We start from the raw sequence: 26629 nt of genomic DNA on the forward strand, positions 1-26629 counted from the left end.
GAAGTGGCCAAGTAAGGCAGTTGAGTTTGAATTCATTTTCTTACCATTGTTATAAAATCATTTTCCTAACCAAACAGGAGTAGTATACCTTGTAAATGTTAATGTAATTTACATTTGTTAATTTCCCTTTTCTGCCATTCTGTACTTGACCATCTCCCTTGTCAGTGGACCTATTCACCCTGGGGGTTTGAAAGTAGTGGTTAATGATTGGGCTGTTGTTAGCAGGACTGCAAAGAGCATTCCTGTTCAACTTTTGATTATTAAGGTAGGATTTTCTTCTTTTTCTTTAGTTTAGTTTTGTCTTGAACGTCAGGCTTATGGAAGGAGATAAGCCTTCTGTAAATTGATTTAGTTCCCATAACATTTCAAGGACCAAGGTTGGGGACTAAATCAAAGTGTTTCTTCTGCAATATAGAGAATGCCTCTACCCTCAGTAAGGCTGAGCTGTGGGCTTAGTGTCCTCAGCGCCCTACACTCAGGGGGAGCATCTATTGTAGGGAGACCCCAGCCAGGATGTGGAGAGTCGGCTTCCTCTGCCTCAGGTCGTCGTGGGTAAAAGAAGAAAACGGGACAGGATGGAGAAAGCAAGCCAATGAGACGTGGATCATGACAGCAGTCACTCTGCAGAGCAGGGAAGCATATTAAGTAGGTTTCAAAGCTAAAGGCAGAGGAGGAGATTTGCTTCACTTTTCATTTAGAACCCAAGAGGAGAACGCCTCCTAGGGTGGCCATCTCCATCCACCACTGGGGGAAGCTACCTTGGAATGGAATTGGCATGAGTGCCGTGAAATGTTTAGTCACAGGTTGCGTCTGAGTTCAGCTCCCCGGAGTCTCCCTCAGCTCCTGTGTGGCATGGAAGGTATCTAGAAAATTCCATGTACTCTTGGCTGGCCAGCCTTGACGTGGTGGGGGCAAAATGATCCTGCAGCGGAGGGGTAAATGTAGAGTGACCTGACATCCTAGTTTGGTCAGAAAAGACCCAGTTTCCACCTGCAGCCCCGACTTAATTCTTAGAAGCTCCTCCTTTCATCCTCAGAAACGTCCTGGCTTGGACAATAAAGCATCTGGTCTCCTTGGTAAGGGGCTGTGAGCCAGGCCAGGGACTGGGGAGGAGTCCCAGCCACACCACCAAGAAACTGAGCACAAGAGTAATGTGGACTGGGCAGGGCAACAGAGGAGCCCACCCGCCCTGGCTGGGGAAGAACACAGCTGAGTTCACAGGCACTGAGGCTCCCTGTGGGCCTCCCAGTGGCCAGAGGGACAAGGGACACAGCTGTGGGCCCAAGGACAGGATGAGGACCTCCAGGCATGGATCCAAGGCCTCTTTCCTTTCCCACCTCTGTGAGGTCCTACATCAAAGACCACCATAGAGGAGATTGGTCTGGATGAGGGCACAGCAGAAAGCCTGGATGCTTCCCCACTGGAAACAGCGGTACCTAAAGAGAACTCTTTAAATGGGTGAACCAGACTGACCTCCTAGGATTGAACTCTATTTAAGCTGTTTTCCCCTCCCTCCCTAGTCAGGAGGGGGCTTGTGAAGAAGATCAGAGCAGTTACAAGGAAAGAAGCTGCATCTTTGCGATCGTCTTCATAGAGTACGAGCACTTGTTGTGACTCTACTGCCCGGTCACAAAACACAAAAGCAAAAACAAAATCTCGGGGAAGAAAAAGTTCCCTGCAGATTTAATAACTTCATTTTTCTAAAGTTTTTAGGATTGGAGGAAGGGGCATTATTATTTAATTTGTAGTTTTTATTTACTTTGAAGAAAGAATCCTTTATGTCCCTTTTTGCCTATTTTGCTCTCTAAAATCATACGATATAATGCCAGTGTTCTTGGAATTGAAGAACAAATACCCAAGTATGACTCCTTCCTGGAGTTTGGATTAAAATTCTCCGTGGTAGTAACATGTACTTTTTCCAAGGAAGAATGATAATACTGCATCATGTTTTAATGACATTTAAAGACATTATAATATTAATAGACCTCTAAACAATTGCTTGTCTTTTAAAATGACAATGTGGAGAACTAGAATTGAATGAAGTTTCATCAGTATTATAAGTTTAAGCGACGAGTAGGGTGTAGCTTGAGGAAAATATATGGATTGATTGATTCTTTTTTCGGATTGTGTTATTACCAAAAAAAAAAAAAGAAGGACAGAGGACCTGAATAGACAGTTTTCCAAAGAAGACATACAAACGGCCAGCAAGTACATGAAAATGTGCCAGACATCACTAATCATTAGGGAAATGCAAATCAAAACCACAATGAGCTATATCACCTCACACCTGTTAGCTTGGCTATTATCAAAAAGACAAGAGAAGACAAGTGTTAGTGAGAATATGGGAAAAACAGACCTCTGTGCACTATTGGTGGGGATGTAAATTGGTGCAGCCACTATGAAGAACAGTATGGAAGTTCCTTAAAAAATTAAAAATAGAGTTACCATATGATCTAGTAATTCTACTTCTGGGAATGTATCTGAAGGAAACAAAATCACTGTGACAAAACGATATCTGCATCCCCATGTTCATTGCAACGTTATTTACAATAGCCAAAACATGGAAACAGCCTCAGTGTCCATCAGTGGATGAATGGTTAAAGAAGATGTGATATATATATATATACAATTTTCTTATATGTACATTTACACACACACACACACACACACACACACACACAGGAATATCATTCAGCCATAAAAAGAAGGAAATTCTACCATTTGCAGCAACATGGATGGACCTATGAGGGAATTATGCTAAGTGAAATAAGTCAGAGAAGGACAAATACTGTATGATTTCACTTATATGTGGAATCCAAAAATAATCGGAACTCACAGGTACAGAGAACAGATTGATGGTTGCCAGAGGCAGGAAGAGGGTGAGGCAGGTGAAATGGGTGAAGGGAGTCAAAAGGTACAGATTTACAGTTACAAGATAAGTAAGTTCTGGGGATGTAATATATAGTACAGTGACTAAAGTTAACAATATTGTATATTTGAAAGTTGCAAAGAGAGTTATCTGAGACACCTGTGGGGGGAAGGAACTTTGGAGCAAAATTAAGCCTCTGGCAGAAAGGGAAAGGGAAATGGATATTGGTAAGCAAGTAAATGCATCTGCAACAATAAGGATTATTTCTTTCTGTAAAACATTGGGGCTTAATGCCTTTTCTTTCCCTCCCTCCCTGCCTCCCTCCCTCATTTCCTCTCTCCCTCCCTCCTTTCCTCCCTCCTTCCCGTCCTTCCTTCCTTCCTTTATTCTATTTCTTTTTGGTGGTAATGAACAAGACTTAGAAAACCATTTCAGTATCTCTTAGGTTTATTGATATATTTAGGGTTCTATTTCTGAGTCAGTCTTGCAATTTATTATTTTCTTGAAAAGTGTCCAATTCATCTAATTTTTCGAAGTTAACTTTTCAAAAGTAATCATAGCATTCCTTTATCACTAAAAACAAACAAAACAACAACAGCAAACTCAACAGTACCTATGTCTCTTTCATTCCTAAACTTGTTCATTGGCTCCTTGTCTAATTTTTGTTTTGTTCAAACCATCCAAAGATTTGTCTGTGAGACATTTAAGAGCTAGATTCGAGGCTTGGTAACTCTCAGAGTTCATTAAAAAAATTCTATTTTGTAAATTTTAATTTTTGTTTCCTTTATCTTTACATGGTTTTATTTTGGTATTGTGTTTTTAGCTTCTAGAGCTAAATTCTTAATTCATTTTATTTTCAATTTTTGTTCTCCATTAAATGTATTTAGGGCTATCAGTTTCCCCATACAGAAGTTCTTAATTTTGTTGTGGTGTAGGTTGTTAATTTTAAATTTTATGTGTAAGCTATTTGTATCCTGGCTAAAAAATCTTTGCCTTATTTAGGACAAAAATATTCTTGTATGTTTTCGTCTGGAAATCTTACTGTTCTACCTTTCATACTAAGAGCTATGATCCAACTAGAATTGATACTTGTATATGTTGTGAAGTATAATCAATATCTTTTCCCCATGGCTATGCAATTGACCCAAAACCATTAGGTGAAAAGACAATGCCTTCCCCATTTCTCTTAAATCCCAAACTATATATGTGTGGGTCTATTTCTGCACTCTGTTCTGTTTCATTGACCTATTTGCACCAATACCATTGTGACTTAATTACTGTAGCATTAAAATAAGTCTTGATATCTGGTAGTGTAAGTACTTCAGCTTTGTTCTTGAAGATTATCTTTGATATTCTTGACTCCTTCCATTTCCATATCAATTTTGAAATATGCTTCTAAATTTTTGTAAAATTCTGCTGATTTTGATTGGAATTGCATTGAATTTGTAGGTCAAATTGGAGAAAATTGACTTTCCAATATCAAGTCTTCCAATCCATAAATATGGTATATTCATCCCTTTGTTTAGTTCTTTTTAAATTCTTCTCAATAATGTTTATAATTTTCAATGTATATGATTTGCATATCTTTTGTTAAATTAATTCCCAAATGTTTGTTATTTTGATGTTATTGTAAATGTTTTTAAATTTTTTTCTGTTTGTTTTCTGCTAGAGTATGAAAATCTAATTGATTCTTGTATATTGACATTATATTCTCACTATATTCACTTGCTAATACTAATAGTTTGTGAATTCTCTTGGATTATGTACATACACAGTTATGACACCTGCAAATAATGAGCTCTGTTTCTTTTTTCCAATTATTCTATGCGTTTAAAATTTTTTCTTGCTATATTCTGTTACTTAGGACATCTAGTATACTGCTGAATAGAAGTAGTGATGACAGCTATGCTTGTCATGCTTCTCACTTTCAGGACAAAGATCTCTATAATTCCCCAATTGTGTTTGATGTTTTCTATAAATTTCTTGTAGATGTTTTTATCTGATGAAATACATTTTTTCCTAGTTTGCATCATTAACATATATAAGCATGAAATTTTATTAGATGCCTTTTTGCATTTTTTGAAGTGATCATATTTTTTCTTTTTTTCCTTTTAATATAGTGAATTACATTCATTTTCAGATGTTAAACCAATCTTACCTTCCTTTAATAAACCTCACTTGGTCATTATTATTTTTTATTAGAATTTATTATTAGTATTTACTTATAAGTATTTATTTTATTAATAAAAAGGATTATCCTTTTATATATCATGAGGTATGATTTTTTTAATTTCAATTTTATTTTATTTATTTTCTACATACAGTAGTTTCTTATTAGTTATTTTTAAAAATAAATATTAATGTATATATGTCAATCCCAATCTCCCAATTCATCACACCACCACACACACCACCCCCCACTGCCCCCGCTTTCCCCTCTTGGTGCCCATACGTTTGTTCTCTACATCTGTGTCTCTGTTTCTGCCTTGCAAACCAGTTCATCTGTACCATTTGTCTAGATTCCAAATATATGCGTTAATATATGATATTTGTTTTCTCTTTCTGACTAACTTCACTCTGTATGACAGTCTCTAGGTCCATCCACATCTCTACAAATGACCCAGTTTCGTTCCTTTTTATGGCAGAGTAATACTCCATTGTATATATGTACCACATCTTCTTTATCCATTCGTCTGTTGATGGGCATTTAGGTTGCTTCCATGACCTGGCTATTGTAAATAGTGCTGCAGTGAACATTGGAGGGCATGTGTCTTTTTGAATTACGGTTTTCTCTGGGTATATGCCCAGTAGTGGGATTGCTGGGTCATATGGTAATTGTACTTTTAGTTTTTGAAGGAACCTCCATACTGTTCTCCATAGTGGCAGTATCAATTTACATTGCCACCAACCGTGCAAGAGGGTGCCCTTGTCTCCACACCCTCTCCAGCATTTGTTGTTTATAGATTTTCTGATGATGCCCATTCTAACTGGTGTGAGGTGATACCTCATTGTAGTTTTGATTTGCATTTCTCTAATAATTAGTGATGTTGAACATCTTTTCATGTGCCTCTTAGTCATCTGTATGTCTTCTTTGGAGGAATGTCTATTTAGGTCTTCTGCCCATTTTTGGATTGGGTTGTTTGTTTTTTTAATATTGAGCTGCATGAGCTGTTTATATGTTTTGGAGATTAATTCTTTGTCCGTTGATTTGTTTCCAAATATTTTCTCCCATTCTAAGGGTTGTCTTTTTGTCTTGTTTATGGTTCCATTACTGTGAAAAAGCTTTGAAGTTTCATTAGGTCCCATTTATTTATTTTTGCTTTTATTTCCATCACTCTAGGAGTTTGCTCAAAAAAGATCTTGCTGTGATTTATGTCATAGAGTGTTCTTCCTATGTTTTCCTCTAAGAGTTTTATAGTGTCTGGTCGTACATTTAGGCCTCTAATCTATTTTGAGTTTATTTTTGTATATGGTGTTAGGGAGTGTTCTAATTACATTCCTTTACAAGTAGCAGTCCAGTTTTCCCAGCACCACTTATTGAAGAGACTGTCTTTTCTCCACTGTATATTCTTGCCTCATTTGTCATAGATTAGTTGACCATAGGTGGGTGGGTTTATCTCTGGGCTTTCTACCCTGTTCCATTGATCTATATTTCTGGTTTTGTGCCAGTACCATATTGTTTTGATGAGTGCCACTTTGTAGTATAGTCTGAAGTCAGGGAGCCTGATTCCTCCAGCTCTGTTTTTTCCCCTCAAGATTGCTTTGGCTATTCGGGCTCTTTTGTGTCTCCATACAAATTTTAAGATTTTTTTGTTCTAGTTCTGTCAAAATGCCAGGGGTAATTTGATAGGGATTGTACTGAATCTGTAGATTGCTTTGGGTAGTATAGTCATTTTCACAATATTGATTCTTCCAATCCAAGAACATGTTATATCTCTCCATCTGTTTTTGTGTCATCTTTGTTTCTTTCATCAGTGTCTTATAGTTTTCTGAGTACAGGTCTTTTACCTCCTTAGGTAGGTTTATTCCTAGGTATTTTATTCTTTTTGTTGCAATGGTAAATGGGAGTGTTTCCTTAATTTCTCTTTCTGATCTTTTGTTGTTAGTGTATAGGAATGCAAAAGATTTCTGTGCATTAGTTTTGTATCCTGAAACTTTACCAAATTCATTGATTAGCTCTAGTAGTTTTCTGGTGGCATCTTTAGGATTCTCTATGTATAGTAGCATATCATCTGCAAACAGTGACTGTTTTACTTCTTTTCCAATTTGTATTCCTTTTATTTCTTTTTCTTCTCTGATTGCTGTGGCTAGGACTTCCAAAGCTATGTTGTATCAGAGTGGCGAGAGTGGACATCCTTGTCTTGTTCCTGATCTAGAGGAAATGCTTTCAGTTTTTCGCCATTGAGAATGATGTTTGCTCTGGGTTTGTCATATATGGCCTTTATTATGTTGAGGTAGGTAGGTTCCCTCTATGCCCACTTTCCGGAGAGTTTTTATCATAAATGGGGGTTTTGTCAAAACTTTTTGTCAAAAGCTTTTTCTGCATCTATTGAGATGATTGTATGGTTTTTATTTTTCAATTTGTTGATATGGTGTATCCCATTGATTGATTTGCGTATATTGAAGAATCCTTGCGTCCCTGGGATAAATCCCACTTGATCATGATGTATGATTTTTTTAATGTGCTGTTGGATTCTGTTTGCTAGTATTTTGTTGAGGATTTTTGCATCTGTATTCATCAGTGATTTTGGTCTGTAATTTTCTTTTTTTGTAGTATCTCTGTCTGCTTTTGGTATCAGGGTGATGGTAGCCTCATAAAATGAGTTTGGGAGTGTTCCTTCCTCTGAAATTTTTTGACTGAGTTTGAGAGGGATTGGTGTTAGCTCTTCTCTAAAAGTTCGATAGAATCCACCTGTGAAGCCTCCGACCCTGGACTTTTGTTTGTTGGAAGATTTTTAAGCACAGTTTCAATTTCATTACTTGTGATTGGTCTTTTCATATTTTCTATTCTTCTTGGTTCAGTCTTGGAAGGTTATACCTTTCTAAGAATTTGTCCATTTCTTCCAGGTTGTCCATTTAATTGGCACAGAGTTGCTTATAGTAGTCTTTTATGATGCTTTTTATTTCTGTGGTGTCTGTTGTAACTTCTCCTTTTTCATTTCTAATTTTATTGATTTTAGTCCTCTCCCTCTTTTTATTGATGAGTCTGGCTAAAAGTTTATCAATTTTGTTCATCTTCTCAAGGAATCAGCTTTTAGTTTTATTGATCTTTGCTATTGTTTTCTTTGTTTCTATTTCATTTATTTCTGCTCTGATCTTTATGATTTCCTTCCTTCTGCTAACTTTGGGTTTTGTTTGTTCTTCTTTCTCAAGTTACTTTAGGTGTAAGGTTAGCTTGTTTATTTGAGATGTTTCTTTTTTCTTATGGTAGGATTGTATTGCTATAAACTTCCCTCTTAGAACTCCTTTTGCTGCATCCTATAAGTTTTGGATCATCGTGTTTTCATTGTCATTTGTCTTTAGGTATTTTTTGATTTCCTCTTTGATTTCTTCAGTGATCTCTTGGTTATTTAGTAACGTATTGTTTAGCCTCCATGTGTTTGTGTTTTTTACTTTACTTTTTTTTCCCTGTAACTGATTTCTAATCTCATAGCATTGTGGTGGGAAAAGATGCTTGATATGATTTCAATTTTCTTAAATTTACTGAGGCTTAATTTGTGACCCAAGATGTGATCTGTCCTGGAGAATGTTCTGTGTGCACTTGAGAGGAAAGTATAATCTGCTGTTTTTGGATGGAATGTCCTATAAATATAAATTAAATCTATCTGGTCTATTGTGTCATTTAAAGCTTTTGTCTCCTTATTAATTTTCTGTCTGGATGATCTGTCCATTGATGTAAGTGAGGTGTTAACGTCCCCCACTATTATTGTGTTACTGTTGTTTTCCTCTTTTATAGCTCTTAGCATTTGCCTTATGTATTGAGGTGCTCCTATGTTGGGTGCATATATATTTATAATTTTATAATATATTTTTATAATATAATTATATATAAATATAATTTATAATATAATTTTATAATATATCTTCTTGGATTGATCCCTTGATCATTACGTAGTGTCCTTCCTTGTCTCTTATAACATTCTTTATTTTAAAGTCTATTTTATCTGATGAGTATTGCTATTCCAGCTTTCTTTTGATTTCCATTTGCAGGGAATATGTTTTCCATCCCCTCATTTTCAGTCTGTATGTGGCCGTAAGGTGTGACTTGGGTCTCTTGTAGACAACGTATATATGGGTCATGTTTATGTATGCATGCAGCGAACCTGTGTCTCTTGGTTGGAGCACTTAATCCATTCACATTTAAGGTAATTATTGATATGTGTGTTCCTATTACCATTTTCTTAATTGGTTTGGGTTTCTTTTTGTAGATCCTTTTCTTCTCTTGCGTTTCCCACTTAGAGAAGTTCCTTGAGCATTTGTTGTAGAGCTGGTTTGGTGGTGCTGAATTCTCTTAGCTTTTGCTTGTCTGTAAAGCTTCATCGAGTCTGAATGAGATCCTTGCCAGATAGAGTAATCTTGGTTGTACGGTCTTCCGTTTAATCACTTTAATATATCATGCCACTCACTTCTGGCTTGTAGAGTTTCTGCTGAGAAATCAGCTGTTAACCTTATGCAAGTTCCCTTGTATGTTATTTGTCATTTTTCCCTTGCTGCTTTTAATAATTTTTCTTTGTCTTTAATTTTTGCCAATTTGATTACTATGTGTCTTGGCATGTTTCTCCTTAGGTTTGTCCTGCGTGGGACTCTCTATGCTTCTTGGACTTGGGTGGCTATTTCCTTTCCCATATTAGGGAATTTTCAACTATAATCTCTTCAAATATTTTCTCGGATCCTTTCTCTCTTCTCCTTCTGGGACCCCTATAATGTGAATGTTGGTGTGTTTAATGTTGTCCCAGAGGTCTCTTAGGCTGTCTTCATTTCTTTTCATTCTTTTTTCTTTATTCTGTTCTGTGGCAGTGATTTCCACCATTCTGTCTTCCAGGTCACTTATCCAGTCTTCTGCCTCAGTTATTCTGCTATTGATTCCTTGTAGTGTCTTTTTCATCTCAGTTATTGTATTGTTCATCTCTGTTTGTTCATTCTTTAATTCTTCTAGGTCTTTGTTAAATATTTATTGCATCTTCTCGATCTTTGCCTCCATTCTTTTTCTGAGGTCCTGGATCATCTTCACTATCATTATTCTGAATTCTTTTTCTGGAAGGTTGCCTATCTCCACTTGATTTAGTTGTTTTTCTGGAATTTTATCTTGTTCCTTCATCTGGTACATAGCCCTCTGCCTTTTCATTTTGTCTGCCTTTCTGTGAATGTGGTTTTCGTTTACAGGCTGCAGGATTGTAGTTCTTCTTGTTTCTGCTCTCTGCCCTCTGGTGGATGAGGCTATCTAAGAGGCTTGTGCAAGCTTCCTGATGGGAGGGACTGGTAGTGGGTAGAGCTGGGTGTTGCTCTGGTGGGCAGAGCTCAATAAAACTATAATCCACTTGTCTGCTGATGGGTGGTGCTGGGTTTCCTCCCTGTTGGTTGTTTGGCCTGAGGTGACCCAGCACTGGAGGCTACAGCTCTTTGGTGTGACTAATGGTGGACTCCGGGATGGTTCACGCCAAGGAGTACTTCCCAGAACTTCGGCTGCCAGTGTTCTTGTCCCCGTGGTGAGCCACAGCCATCCCCTGCCTCTGCAGGAGAACCTCCAACACCAGCAGGTAGGTTTGGTTCAGTTTCCTATGGGGTCACTGCTCTTTCTACCTGGGTCCTGATGTGTACACTACTTTTTGTGTGCCCTCCAAGAGTGGAGTCTGTGTTTCCCCCAGTCCTGTCGAAATCCTGCACTTAAATCCCACTAGCCTTCAAAGTCTGATTCTCTGGGAATTCCTCCTCCCATTGCTGGACCCCCAGGTTGGGAAGCCTGATATGGGGCTCAGAACCTTCACTCCGGTGGGTGGACTTCTGTGGTATAATTATTCTCCAGTTTGTGAGTCACCCACCCAGCGGTTATGGGATTTGATTTTGTTGTGATTGCACCCCTCCTACCATCTCACTGTGGCTTCTCCTTTGTCTTTGGACGTAGGGTATCTTTTTTGGTGAGTTCCAGTGTCTTCCTGTCGATGACTGTTCAGCAGTTAGTTGTGATTCTGATGCTCTCGCAGGAGGGAGTGAGCACACGTCCTTCTACTCTGCCATCTTGAACCTCTGTTGTTCCCTTTCCCAATGATTTTAAATTATTTTATTTACGATTCTTTTTCGGTATTTGTTTCCAGGAGAGGTTTCTGTTTTGGGGGTTGTTTTTTCCTGTAACGTCTTTTTTGGGTCTTGGTATTAATTTTACACTAGGTTTATCAAACAAATTGAGAAGTATTTCCTCTGTTCTTATTTTCTGTAACAGTTTGTGTGAGATTGCTATTACTTGACTAATCAGATGTTTTATTCCCTTATGTGTCAGTTTTGTTTCAAGGAATTTGTCTATTTCAACTAGCTTTTTGAAAGTTATTGGCATAGATTTTTTATAGTATTGTCTTATTTCTTCATTGTGTGGAGAATCTGTAGTGAGTCTTCTTTCTCATTCCTAATTTTGATTATTTGTCCATACTCTTTTTTTTCCTTAATCAGTCATGTTGGACGTCTATCAATTTTATGAGACTTTTCACAGAAACACTTTTGGCTTTATAAAACCACTTTAAAGTAGTTTCATTCTCATATCACTAACGTTTGCTCTTATCTTTATTGTTACCATCTCTCTACTTTCTCTGGATTCAATATGTTATTCTTCTTCTAACCTTTTTTTATATAAATTTATTTACTTATTGATTTATTTTTGGCTGCATGGGGTCTTCATTGCTGCACCCCGGCTTTCTCTAGTTGTGGTGAGTGGGGGCTACTCTTCGTTGCAGTGTGTGGGCTTCTCATTGCGGTGGCTTCTCTTGTTGTGAAGCATGGGCTCTAGGTGCACATGCTTCAGTAGTTGTGGCAGGCAGGCTCAGTAGTTGTGGCTTGCAGGCTCTAGAGTGCACGCTCAGTAGTTGTGGCGTATGGGCTTAGTTGCTCCATGGCATGTGGGATCTGCCTGGACCAGCGATCAAACATTGGCATTGCCAATGCCAATCCCTTGCATTGGCAGGTGGATTCTTAACCACTGTACCACCAGGGAAGTCCTTTTCTGACTTTTGGGGATGGCTGTTTAGATCAGTGATTTTCATCCAATTTTTCCATAACATATGCTTTTAACTCTGTAAATTTCTCTCAAAGTATGCTTTAGATTTTGTTCCACAGAGTTTGATATGAAATCTTTTTCTTCATCATTCAGTTAAGTGGTATTGTAATTTCCATAGTGATATATATGATGTGGTGATATAGTGACTTATAGAATATTTAGAAGTGTAGCATCCAAGTATGTGGGAATTTTCAAGTAATCTCATCATTTTATACCTTAATTCTACTATAGTCAAATAACATTATATTATTTTAATGTTTTGAAATTTGTTAAAACTTAATTTGTGGCTCAGAATGTAGCAAATTTTGGAGGACTATGATATGTAGTCTTCTGATGTTGGGCACAATGTTCTACATATGTCAATTAGGTCATATTTATTAATGGTTTCATGCAAAATTATAGCCTTACTGATTTTTGTCTGCTTATTCTGTTAGTTACCACAAGAGACCTGGTAAAACTACCACTATGATGGTGCATTTGTCTATACTTTTTCTGTTTCTTGTCAATTTTTGAATTATATATTTTGAGGTTAGGTGGTTAGGTACACTCACATTTAGAATCATTACCTCTTCTAATGACTTGACCTCTTTATCATTGTGAAACTATTTTCTTTCAGCACTTTGAAGATATTGCTTCATTGTCTTCTGGCTTCCATTTATTCTGTTGAGAATTCAGCTTTCAGTCTTATTTTTGTTCCTTAGAAGGTAATGTGTCTTTTTTCTTTGCCCGCTTTCAAGTGTTTTCTCTTTGTTTTTGGTTTTCATCAGTTTGACTCTGATATAATTAATAACTCTGCTTGAGGTTCCTGGTGCTTCATGGATCTGTAGCTTGATATCCATCATCAGTTTTGGAAGATTTTCTCATTTATTACCTCTTCAGATATAGCTTCTATCTTATTCTCTTTGTTCTCTTTTTCTGGGACTACAATTATACCTTTATCTCAAATGTCTAATTTCCATTTTCTTTTTATCTGTCAGTTTGCTAATTCTCTGAATAGGTGTATATAATCCAGAAGTCAGCAGATTATGACCAGCAAGCTGACCAACTGTCTTTGTAAATGGAGTTTACAGCCACCCTCATTTATTTATATATTACTTGTGGCTTTTGCACCACACCAGCAGAGTTGAATAATTGCAACTGAGATAACGTGGCCTGAAAACTCACTTTTACTATCTGGTTCTTTAAGATAATATTTGCTGAACCCCAGTCTAGTCTACTAAGTCTATTCATTGAGAGATTTATTTAAATTATTTTGCTTTTTACTTGTACAATCACATTTTATTTTTGTTATAGTTTCTTTGTTTCTGGTGAAATTCTCCATCTTGTCATTTAATTTCTTGAACATTTTAGTCACAGTATCTTTGTCTAAGTTTTCTTAAAAACAGAGCCTGAGGCGAAAGCTATGTGCTAACACATGTTTTTTGACCATGGGAATAGAATGAGGTGTTGCTAGGCCCTCAAGCCGGGAAACAAGACATGAAGGCAAGGCCAGAGTTACAGGAAATGGTAGTGGTATACTTAGATTTTTAAGTTTCTATCAGTTAATGCCCATATCTGGATTTCCTCTTTTTCTGATTATATGTCTATTTTCCCACCTTTTTGGTTGGTGTTAACATTTATCTTTGTTGTATATCTAGGGTTAAAGTTTTGCTGCATATAGTAGAGGAAAGATTATAGATACCATTTGAGACTGGATTAATTATTGCTTCTAGAAGACAGATTAGCAGCTAATCACCTTCATCCAAGGGACTGAAATAATTTGAATCTGGGCATCATTCCCTTTGAAAACTGGAATATTTCCAGTGTATTTTTTGGCTGTGCTGGGTCTTCATTGCTGCACACAGCCTTTCTCTAGTTGTGGTGAGTGGGGGCTACTCTTCATTGCAGTGTGCGGGCTTCTCACTGCAGTAGCTTATCTTGTGGTGGAGCACAGGTTCTAGGCATGCAGGCTTCAGTAGTTGCAGCATGTGGGCTCAGTAGTTGCTGCACACGGGCCGTAGAGCACGTGGGCTTCAGTAGTTGTGGTGCACGGGCTCAGTAGTTGTGGCTCATGGGCTCTAGAGCACAGGCTCAGTAGTTGTGGTGTACAGGCTTAGTTGCTCCGTGGCAAATGGGATCTTCCCAGACCAGGGCTTGAACCCTTGTCCCCTGCATTGGCAGGCAGATTCTTAACCGCTGCGCCACCAGGGAAGTCCTTTCCAGTCTACTCTTATTCCTAGGATACAGCTTTCTGGGGTCCCAGCTGGGAGCCTGGACTGTTTACCAACACTCCTCACCTTGGCGGGCCTGGAGCTCCAGGTTTTGCTGCCTCAGCCACTTGAGTCTGATGACAGGCCTGCTCAGCTTCTCAGCTGCTCAGTCACCACTTGTAAAATGGAAAATGTCTTGAGCAGAAGGGTGGTACTAAAGGTGGTACCAAATGTTATGCTCACACGTCTGGGCTTCCTTTGTGTCTGGGATATTGGCCTTGCACATCCTCACTACTACGGTTGTTTTCTGATGCCTTCAAATACATTAAAAAGTATTTTATGCAGCACTTTTACTTATTCTCAGTGGGAGGATTCATCAGAAACAAACCGTTCTTCCATAGCCAGAAGCAAAACTACTTAGAAGTCTTTTCTGTGCTATCCTCATCCCATCACTGTAACCCTGCCCCTCCCTCCCTCCACACACATCTCGTGTCTGGAATTTTTCACCATTTTATAATTTTACGATTTCTTTTTACTATTTTATAATTAAATACATCAAAGTTTTCTTTTTCGGTCAACCCTTATTTAGATTTACTAATAAGCTTTACTGATTTATTTCATCATTACTGCTTCTTGCATCTCACTACTTTCTTGTGGATTTATATTACTTCCTTTCCAGTATATCCTCTCATAGTTTTTTCTTTTTCCTAGTGAGAGTTTCTGAGTGGTAAAGTTTCTGTCATTTTGTGTCTGAGAAAAACTTTATTTCACTGATTACTGATTGATAATTTGATCATAGATTGTTTATAAGTTGACAATTGATAATTGATTAGCAATGAATAATTTGGTTGTAGAATTCTAGATTAAAAAACTATTGTCCCTCATCACTTTGAAGGCATGCTTTTGTTTTCTTGCATCCATTATTGTCTGTGAGAAGTCTGATGCCATTCTGATTCTCACTCCTTTGTAGGGAATCATTTTTTTTCTTTCTGATAACTTTCAGAATTTCTCTTTATCCTTGTTGTTGTATTTTTTACAATGTCTGCTCAGAACTTTATGAATATTTTTAGACTGAGTACTTCTGTTTTTCTTAAGGTCTAGGAAATTCTCAACAATGATGTAATCAAATATCACCTTTTCATTATTTTTTCTATTCTTTCTCTTGAACTCCATGTGACGCTGGCATTTCTGGATCTATCTCCCACAGCTTAACCTTTGTTTTCCCTCTCTTTTTCTCTTTGTGTTGTGTTCTGGGACTTTTCCTCAATTCACTCATTTGTTCAATCAGGAGGGAAGGGAAAAAAAAGTAGGGAGAGGACTTACTGCCTGAGTAAAATAACCTGAAAGTAAGCTTACCTCTGTCTATAACTGCTTGCTCACTCTCAGTGGTACCCCTCCTCTATTTTAATTAGATACTGAAAGGCAAACACCATGCAAATCTATGCAAACACCATGGATTTGTGTACATTTGAGTTTCTGTAGTTGTGCTTTCAGAAGGATTTTTCGGAAGGATCTGCTTAAAGATGCTTAAAGATGTTGTTATTATAAATGTAAGAGTCGCAGTTTGTGCCATGTTGTAAGCAAACCCAGATTACATTTCCTGTCTCATTTCCTGTTCTCATGGAACTTAAAAGTACTGGGAAGAAAAATAAAACTTAAATAAATAAACTAAAAATGCACCTACATTTTCATTTTTGTGAACTCGTTCACAGGCATAGAATTATCTGGAAAAATGACTCCAAGGAGATTGGTCAAAGATCTTCTGAGATCCCATTTATGACAAATCTAATCGAAATGCTGTCACATCTTAAAATTCTGGGAATCTTCATGTACCAGAGTTCATTGTCATAGGTGTGTTTGTCTACGTAGGTGACTTGTGTTCACCTGATGTTGAAAGATGTGGAAGGCACTAGCTCCTTGCATGCGAATATGTTATCAAAGTTGTCTCCGTCCAGACCAGGTACACTGCGGCCAAGGACAGCGTGGTCCAGTTCTTCTTTTACCAGCCAATCAGTCATCAGTGGAGACAAACTGACTTCTTTCCCTGCACTGTGACATGTGGAGGAGGTGAGCCACAGACTTTGTTCATGAATATTTAGAGCTCAGAGTTAGAAATGACACGTTTGCTTTTTTGAAGCTGACTTTAAAGTTAGCGTGGTACTATCAAATGTAAAGTAGATAGCTAGTGGGAAGCAGCAGCGTAGCACAGGGAGATCAGCTCGGTGCTTTGTGACCACCTAGAGGGGTGGGGTAGGGGGAGGGTGGGAGGGAGGGAGAGGCAAGAGGGAGGGGATATGGGGATATATGTCTATGTGTAGCTGACTCACTTTGTTATCCAGAAGAAACTAACACAACACTGTAAAACAATTATACTCCAATAAAGATGTTAAAAAAAAAGTAGCGTGGTAATTAGAGATGTGTAACCACACAGCATCTTACTCAGTGGCTTGGAATGCAGTGGTTTTAATGAATGTGCGTTTGCTTTATTCTTGAACATAGGTGAAAACTGGATGTAGAAAACACCCTTTACTTTGGGCAAAGAGCTGGAAACATGTTTGCATGTCTCTCATGGACTCCAAAATAAAAGCCAAGAGATAGGGGGGATTTTTAATTCTTACCCATCAGAAAAACAAATGTCTCTTTCTTTTTAATTTATTCCCTAGCTCTCACACACAGAGAGACGTTCTCATTTGGACACCTAAGTTAAAAGAGAAGCTTTCCGTTCTGGGAGGGACATGTGTAATGGGACTAAGCTTATTAGTTCAGTTGGTTCAGTTCTTGGGAGGAGAATAGATGTTTCTCATAGCTGGTGCCCAAGGAAAGACACGATCAGTCCTGCTGGAACCTTCAGTGGAAGCTCCTGGCTGTGTGACTGTCCACCAAAGATAGCGTTGGCTGTAAGGACAGAAGGAACATTTTAGGCTCCTTTTGGGGGTCCCCCAATATCCTGCCACTTTCTATACACTGGCAGAATTTCAATACATTTGTTCATAATGTAGGAAGGCAGTCTGCCTTATTTCTTTCTCTTTTAGATATCTCTGTACTGCTACAAAATTAAAGAGGAAAATTAATTGTCTCTCCCCAAATTATAAACACCTGTATGCTCCTTGTCTCCTCCTAGAAATATGTTTCCATTTAGAGCAAAGATTTTTTTCTTTAACTCAAGGAGCTGTAATCTCATTCTCTTATTGTCTTGGGGAAAAATAAAAACATACCCATAAAACCCACAAGGAAAGCATTACCAAAATTCAATTATGTTAGTAATCAAATCTACATGATTTGTGTTAAGTGGCATTTCAGGGTTTTTGGTGTAATCAGGAAAATTAGCTCGCTGGTCTCCAAGGTATTTGGATGGACTTTCCTGGTCTTGTCTGCAATCATCTATGTGGGATACTTGAGATTAGTTTGGAGAAAGTACCGAGATTGCCACTGTCATCTGATATTGCAGACTTTCTAGCAGATATTGGCACCCAAGTAATACTTTATTGACTCCATTTGGATTTTCGTTCCTGTGGTTTTGACCTTGCTTTTTATAATGCATACCAGTCTGTTCTTCTACACTCAGCTTACATTTAAGCCTTGACTTGTAGAAGCTGTCTATTGGTTTATAAAATCAGATTCCTCTCAGCAATTGGACCTTTAAATGTATTTTTAGAACTTTAGACCAGTTGGCTGAGGCTGAGAACTTAACTTTGGGGGTTTTTTTGTTTGTTTTTTTTGTGGGTGTTTTTTTGGTGAAGAGCTCATTCTGGTTTTGAAAAATTACTTTTTTCAAAACTTAACATGACACTTATGTAGTGACAAGAAACCTGGAATCAAATCTTTCAGGAAGTTAGAAGCATCATTTTGTGAGTTGTTTTTTAAGTCTATAGCACTCATCCTTGTGGAATGTTCACTTTCCTCAGAGACTGTACAAATTGAATTTAATAGAATCAGGAATAAGTCTTCATTCCTTCTTCTTTGAAGGTTTATGAGGCAGAGGCAGATGTAGGCGGGGAGGGTTTTGTTCCTCTCTGTATAGACAATGCTTATTTTCCCAGTTAGAAAGTTCATTGTCATCAGAGGTACCCCTAGGTACCCCAGGACAGGAAATAAGTAAAATGTACAAGCAACGGAATATTATAAAAAAGAAAGAAGCAACAGTACAAGGGTAGTTCTCAGAAATGTAATGTTGAGTGAGAAAAGTAGAAAACAGAACAGGACTTAGAACACAGTATCATTAATTTAGTCAAAACAGATACACACAAAACAAAATTACATAAGACAGATGTATAGTTAAGGGCATATAAACAATAAATAGATGTCTCTGGGGGATTGTAATGGGAGTGGTGATGGGAGAAGAGAAAGTATACGGAAACAAGAGAGCCTTGCACGGTGCCAGGATGAGGAGACGTGACAATGAATAACTACGTTCTGTACCTGAGCTCCAAACATTTTCAAAGGCGTCTATTGTAACTTTTAGTTATAAGTGCTAAGAGTAACACAATGAGTTCAAGTAGTCATTCTCCATCTTGGCCACACACGTTAGTCATCTTAGAAGAACCTGAGAGTCTTTTTTAAAAAGTCTTTTTTTTGCTGCTGCTGCTGTACCATATCACCTAGCATCTGTCTAGAGATTTACATTTTTAACAGAGCTTTGACACACATGATCTTATTCGCTCCCCACAACAACTCTAAACCTAAAGTAGTTCGGGAAACTGAAGATAGCACTCAATCCAATTGTTAGCTCTCCATAGGTGCTTTGGCTAAAGAGCCTTACACCCCCTTGGGATTAAGCAGTGGGGATCTGCTGCTTCTACTACCCCGCAGCCTGGAGATAAAGGAACAACTTTATTTCTTCGGTCTCAACACAATCATGGCAACAGAAAGCACCCACTCCTTCCACTTGGACCAGTGGAAATGCTGATTTCTTGGCTACAGTGCTTCTGATTTAATTGGACCAGGAAGGGACCTGGGCGTTGGTGTAATAAAAGCCTCCCAAGTGGTTCTGTTACACACCCAGGGTTGAGAACCACTGAGTTAAGTTTCTTAAAGAGGAATGAAAAAGTGTGTGGCAAGTGATAACTTTGCCAAGTAAACCCCAAACGGATGCGATCTTCAGACTTTCTTGTTCTGCTGCTTTAGGGTATCAGCTCAATTCTGCTGAATGTGTGGATATCCGGTTGAAGAGGGTGGTTCCTGACCATTATTGCCATTACTACCCTGAGAATGTGAAACCAAAACCAAAACTGAAGGAATGCAGCATGGATCCTTGCCCATCAAGGTTTGCATAACTGCCCATACCCTTTTTCCTTTAAAAAGAAACAAATCAACTGCAGCTGTGACTGATCCACCGTTGCCAGGCAACACATTGCCATGGCGTGACCTTGAACGTACACTGGTGGCGGGTACCTGTCTTCACATTTATAACCGTGGTCAGTAGGAATTAGGCTCATAGCTTACTCAGTCTAGTTCTCTCTTGCGGCCTATGTGTCCATGTGCTGTGATCTTTGACTGTTTATAATGAACCTCTTTGAGCATCTCCTGCACATACAGCATGAACGTTCTCTTTATCCAAGTACAGTGTCTAGTCCATCCGACAGCTGTAAATATCAGTAACTGACCATTTTAGCTCTTTAAACTGGGTCACCGATCACCACGTTTTGACTTTTGAAGTGTACACATTAAGTTCAGTATAAATAATGCACGGTGCAAGGAAGTGAAGAGTTTTAATGCCAGAGCAGTAAAGCTATGCATAAACTATCCTGCTGCATAATTTAGTACCTGATGACTTGGATTGTCTGGGGAAGTTTCCTGGCTTTACTACAGTATCTTAAAATAACAGCATACTGTCAAGCCCCAGAATCCCCCACTTATCTGCCAGCTGGCTAAGGCAGAAGTGTGCAAGTGGAAAAGGAAGCATTCCCAGTGGATTTCATTTCCTATCACGAAGCAGTGCATGTCCGGTAATCCCAGGTGTATGTAATTATTAATAGAGGCCTTTTCAAAAGGCAAATTCTGTGAAACAAAATGGTTTTCTAAAGATCCTGCTAATGTGACAGTGTGTTAATATATTTTATCAGACTAACCTGCTAAGATGATAAAAGGGAATAAATAGATTTATCTAAATTAAGAGAAACTCTTTCCTTTGATGAATACATATTACTAGTTCCATTTTCTACATTTTCATATAGAATTGGGGATGTTGTGTGTCAGAGATTTTCCTAAAAATTAAGGAGATCGTGGCTGAATTTGGGGGGAAATGGTTCATAACACTCGGCATATTTAGTTTTTAATTTGAAAGAACTCTGTCTTTCGGGATATCACACCTGTACTAGTCAAATTAATAAATGCGTTACTTGATTAGAAATTATATTCTCACAATGATTTCATTTGTAGCGATGGATTTAAAGAGATCATGCCCTATGACCACTTCCAACCTCTCCCTCGGTGAGTTACAGGTTTCCTTTTTCTTTCTGTAATATGCTCTAATAATTTGCAAGGAACTGTAGTATCTGTAGCAATAGACTAAAATGTAAGAGGGGCAGTTATTAGACCTTTCACAGAGAGATAAGGGAACACAGACTTCAAGTCCGTAATAAGAAAGATCTTTCTAAGAATTATATGGAATAGGCTGGCTCAGAGGGTGATGTTCTCTGTCACTGGAGATGTCAAGCGTATCTTGATAACTGGGTATTATAGAGGGACCTCAAGCATTGCAATTGATCAGAAATTTGCATTCCCTTTTATACCTAGATGACTAGGATGGTTCTTTCCGACTTTGAGATTCTATGATTCCCTAGTAGTGTTGTCCATTGGTGTTTTATAGTTTAGAGACTGTTTGAAGATGCTTTCACACTCTATAGTTTAATTTATTTGATTCTCACAATGGCCCTGTTGTGGTAATACATGAGGGCAGGTGTCTTACTCCCATTTGACAATAACCTTCGGGTCAAAGGAGTTAAGTACCTTGTGACTGCAGATTGTGTGCAGCAGTTAAGATTAAAGTCTTAAGGTTCCAATTCTGTGCTCTTTCAGCTGAACCACAACTGTTATCCCAAGGCTGTACTTTTTGCAATCAACTTTGCAAACTTGAAACAAGCAACAAATGAATAATGTGTTTTTGTTTGTTTGCTTTTGAGCTGGGAACATAATCCTTGGACTGCGTGTTCGGTGTCCTGTGGAGGTGGTATTCAAAGACGGAGCTTCGTGTGTGTGGAGGAGTCCATGCATGGAGAGATACTGCAAGTGGAAGAATGGAAGTGCATGTATGCGCCTAAACCCAAGGTTATGCAGACCTGCAATCTGTTCGACTGTCCCAAGTGGGTTGCCATGGAGTGGTCTCAGGTAAGATTTGAGTACACGCCAATTTTTTTAGAAATTTATTAATTTTAGGCTGCATTGGGTCTTGGTTGCTGTGTGTGGGCTTTCTCTAGTTGCAGCGAGCGGGGGCTACCCTTTGTTGCAGTGCGTGGGCTTCTCATTGCGGTGGCTTCTCTTGTTGCAGAACACAGGCTCTAGGCGCGGGGTTCCAGAGTGCAGGCTCAGTAGTTGTGGTGCACGGGCTTAGTTGCTCCGCGGCATGTGGGATCTTCCCCGACCAGGGCTCGAGCCTGTGTCCCCTGCATTGGCAGGTGGATTCTTAACCACTGTGCCACTGGGGAAGTCCCGGGTACACGCCACTTTTAAATTCAATCTCAGATTTGAATGATTATTTGCTATGCTCCCAACACTGTACTGGGCAACCTGGAGGAGGCAGAAGTTGTATATGAACAGAGTTCCTACTCCCAAAGAGCTTGGGAAGAGCCAGTTGGAGGACAGTGTAAGAGAGAACATTGCAGGCATCAACGCAGGTAAGAACAATTAATTAAGAACTATGATACATCTGAACGGAACAGGCATTGGAGCAGAGTTGATCGGGAAGTCTTTGTTGCCCTTGTAGTGCTTGACCCATCTTTAAGATTTAACCAAACGAGAGCCTAGTGAAGACATCACTGTGAGGTAGGGCCAAGCCAAGACGGCTGAGCAAAGGCAGAAATGACACAGAATGACTAGATGTTGAAAAAGACCCTAATTCATCTGGATTAAAGAGAGAACCCGTGTTACTAAGAATTGGAAGATTGGGGCTTCCCTGGTTGTACAGTGATTAAGAATCCGCCTGCCAATGCAGGGGACACAGGTTCGATCCCTGGTCTGGGGAGATCCCACATGCCGTGGAGCAACTAAGCCCGTGTGCCACAACTACTGAGCCTGCGCTCTAGAGCCCGGGAGCCACAACAAGAGAAGCCACCGCAATGAGAAGCCCGCGCACTGCAACGAAGAGTAGCCCCTGCTTGCCGCAACTAGAGAAAGCCTGCGTGCAGCAACCAAGACCCAATGCAGCCAAAAATAAATTAAAAAAAAAAAAAAGAATTGGAAAATTCAGATGGAGATGATAAAACTGACATTAGAGGTATGTTCTTAGTCTGGTGGTTACTAAGAAGCTTCGCTATTTTTGTTGAAGAAAATAAATGTAATATATTTTAAGTAATTGAGACAATAGACTGATGCTGGGAAAGACCAGAGGCAGGCAGCCTATTTGGAAGCCATTGAGGTGTCAGGTGGTGGGAAAAGAGAAAAGGGCAACATCACAGAGGTATAACAAGGCCTCGTGTTAGATAAGCTTAGTTTCCTCTCTAGGGAGATGAGCAAGTAAACCTCTAGAGCCAATGAAGTGCAGTTGGATTAGTCAAAAAATTGCAGGTATTGGTATTTAATATTTTAAACTTAAACTTTTAATTTGCTAGGGGGTGAGACATAATTGACTCATGTTTCTTTAGCTCTTTTGAGTGATCCCTACGTATTTAGTTCAACACACACATGCATTTATCTATTTATTTATTGAGTGTGCCAGCTGCCATCCTAGGGAGTAAATAAAACCTGCTTCTACCCCCCCACCAAAAGCTCATAATCCAGTTGCAGACACCATATACGCAAATGAACAGCTGTGATGCAGTGTGACGCTGCAGTGAGCTGTATGATGTCCTGTATGGCCGGCACACAGAGGTGGGGTGATTCACTCTACCTGAAGGTGTCCGAGCAGGTTTCCGAAAGGAGGAAGCACTTGAACTGAAACTTTAAGAGTAGAGATAAGTGAGTTTTCTGGGTGAAAGGCCCGCTTCCAGCCCCAGTTTACAGATGCTATCTCATCACAGTCCTTTTCTGATATCCCTGGCTCAAAATCATCACCCACTACTGCTTCATTTGTACTTAATAAAGGGCAGTAGTTATCCATCCTTTTTTGTTCACATGCCAAAAGAAGTTTGGAAAATTACATACCCCTTCATATATATTTAGGTTGACATCTAAAATTTTTATCACAAGTTTAAATTAAAAAAAATCAAAGAATGTCATTTCTAACACGTCTCGAAGGCTGACATTTTAAAATAAAAGTGTTATATCATTAAAAAAAATATGTCCAGTAGAATGTAAATGCCATGATGGTTACAATCCTTGCCATCTTCCATTTTTAAAAAACATATGAACAAGCTCTTGAATAATTTGAATGTTTTGCATTATTTTCCCCTTGAACTCACATTTTAAAACCACTCCCCCCCCACAGAATTTATCCTAATATAATGTACTTTTATGCTTTAACGTCTTTTATTGGTTACCCTATACTACTTTTCTCTAAGAAAATACATGTAGCCGTTGAAATTAATTTATTTTAATTTCCTATAGCCGTAAGGCTTTAAGTATTAGAATTGTTCCCCTGGATTAAGTTATTATTAAATTTAACTTCAGTACACAACCAAAATAACAATTAAATGTATTTCGATTTCTCGTGAATGATTATTATACATAAAAAGTAAACTTTCCTTTGAAATGAGTCTTCCAAGAAGGTGAGTGGGGCTTTAAAAATTAGTCCATTGCCAGAATGAAACATGGGATCAGCAGTAATTTTATTCTTAATTTTAACTGTTGATTTCTTGTTTTAGTTTGTTTTGCATGTACACACTGGGAAGCCTTGTTCACATAAGTCAGTAGACTGAGATGGAAGGATTTTATTATGGCAAGGTCGTTCAGTTCTTTGAACTCGAGTTATATGCCAAAAATCATATTGTGATCTCTCCTCAAAAATCAACATTACTTCTACAACCCGCAGAGCTTGTTTTCCACTCTTACAGGTCTTACCCATATGTTTTGTGCTGTCTTTAGAGCTTTTATTACCACCCCCACCTCATCTATATCATGACTTTATTGTCACTTACAATACCCAAATGAAGGATTGTTAACCAACGCATCTCGTTCATCCTTCTTGCCTCTTCATACTTTCCACTTTTTAAAAATCAAACACATTCTCAGTGATGAGAATTTGCTATCATTAAGGATGTATACAGCTTGAAAGAGGAGTTCTGAGAATGTCGTAAACACTGACCACATCATTGGGGTAAGTGTCCAGCTTCTTGAGAAGCTACTGAGGAAATAATATTCCTTTGGATTGACCAGTTCTAGGGTAGTTATACCTTATAATCATATTGTTTTCTTTCTCTTTGGGGTAGAATTTTTTTTCTTTCTTGGCCAATATAAAATAGCCTCTTGAGATCACATATATTTCAAATAGGTGAATGTGGGGTTAGGTGAATCAGTTTCCCAGACGTCAGATATAATCTCAAACCTCACTAAGTTCATTCAGTATTTGTTCAGTGGTCATAAGAGTGGCATGAGGGAATAAGAGAGGTTTCCTGCTATTCTGCTCTTCTTGGAGATGGGTCTGTGCTGTAAAAGGCCTCCATATCCTCTGCAACTCATCTGTGACAATTGAAGAAGCATCCATGGACTCAGGAAAGAATCTTTAAGCTTTATGAAGCAGTGGTGAAGTTATTATTTTGACAACAGGAGGCTCTAGGAAGGATTTCCACTCTGCCTCTTAGGAACTGCATGACCTTGAGCAAGGTCCTTAGGTGGTGGGCTGTTCATTTGCTCATCTGTTAAATGGGAGTGAAGCTGCTAAGCTGCCAGTGTGTCAGGACGGTTAGTGAGATCACATCTGCAGAACAGTGTGTGTTCTCTAGCACATGCCCAAGGCTTCTTGACCTCTCCCAGGGGTGGATCCAGGATTGGTGGGGCCTGAAGTTTATACCATATGGAAATGACTTTTTAAAAAATCTATTTTATTCAAGTATAGTTGATTTACAATGTTGTGTTAATTTCTGCTGTATAGCAAAGTGTTTCAGATATATATATATATATATATAAAATACATTCTTTCTCATATTCTTACCCATTATTGTTTGTCACAGGATATTAAATATAGTTCCATGTGCTACCCAGTAGGACCTTGTTGTTTATCCATTCTATGTATAATAGTTTATATCTGCTGATCCCAAACTCCCAATCCATCCCTCCCCTACCAAGGAGGTGACTTTTTAAGAAGAAAGAATACAAAACACAAATATTGGGTATCTAAATAAATGCTTATGTACAATAATGAAAGAAATTGTAAGAAATTACAAATTTTTTTAAGCTGACAACCCTAATGTGAACTCTGGACTTTAGTTAATAATAATGTATCAGTATTGGTTTATCAGTTGTAGCAAAGGTACCACACTAATGCAAGATATTAACAATAGGGAAAACTGTATGTAGCAGAAAGGGGGCATATGGGAACTCTCTGTACTATCTGCTCAATTTTTCTATAAACCTTAAATAGTCCTAAAAAATAAAGTCTTGATTTAAAAAAAAAAACACACAGACATATACATACATATATGCTCACCAACATAATGTACGTAAATTGAAACAGATCTTGGATGTTCATGACATGAAAATATTCCTTTCATAGACAAGAGTACCTTCCAAATCATAAACAAATAATTCAAGAAAAAAAAATCCTGACAACACAAAGTTCATAAAAACTCAGAGAAAATAGCATAATGTTTTTGTTAATTTTAAGTGCCTGATACATCTAGAATATATTTTTCCTAAACTTTTTGGCTGAATACTCTTCGATGGCCCTTTCATATGACAACAATTTTGGAAGATCAGTTTCTATACACAGAATAGAAGGATAATCCTCTAGCATGGTTGAGCAAAATTTGATATTTTTTTTAATTAATAGTTTAGAAAAGTTTCTTTTGTCTTCACAAATTGTTTTGGATGATGTCATGTGAATTTTTAATCAAATTTGAGAAAACCTGTATTAAGTTTCTTTCATATTTGCGTAGAAAGATTTCAGGGCATTTCAATTTTTCTTGCACTGTGACCTCACCTGAAATACTTCTCGAATGGAGAATGGGAAGGAAGCCTTGCAAGGGAGGGGCCCTGAAGCATAAGCATCATGGGAAATCA

At 38.3% G+C, this 26629-nt stretch overlaps 1 protein-coding gene across 1 annotated transcript in view; it reads left to right on the forward strand.

The window, feature by feature from the left end:
- ADAMTSL3 (ADAMTS like 3) overlaps nt 1–26629 on the forward strand; it is a 368709-nt gene that overhangs the window by 200151 nt on the left and 141929 nt on the right. Inside the window, 4 exon segments of the mRNA XM_065871391.1 lie at nt 16276–16387; nt 19445–19583; nt 20699–20749; nt 21442–21646. Of these exon segments, the coding sequence (XP_065727463.1) occupies nt 16276–16387; nt 19445–19583; nt 20699–20749; nt 21442–21646 (507 nt within the window).

This window comes from Phocoena phocoena, chromosome 2, assembly GCF_963924675.1.
Source record: "Phocoena phocoena chromosome 2, mPhoPho1.1, whole genome shotgun sequence".
Taxonomy (NCBI): domain Eukaryota; kingdom Metazoa; phylum Chordata; class Mammalia; order Artiodactyla; family Phocoenidae; genus Phocoena; species Phocoena phocoena.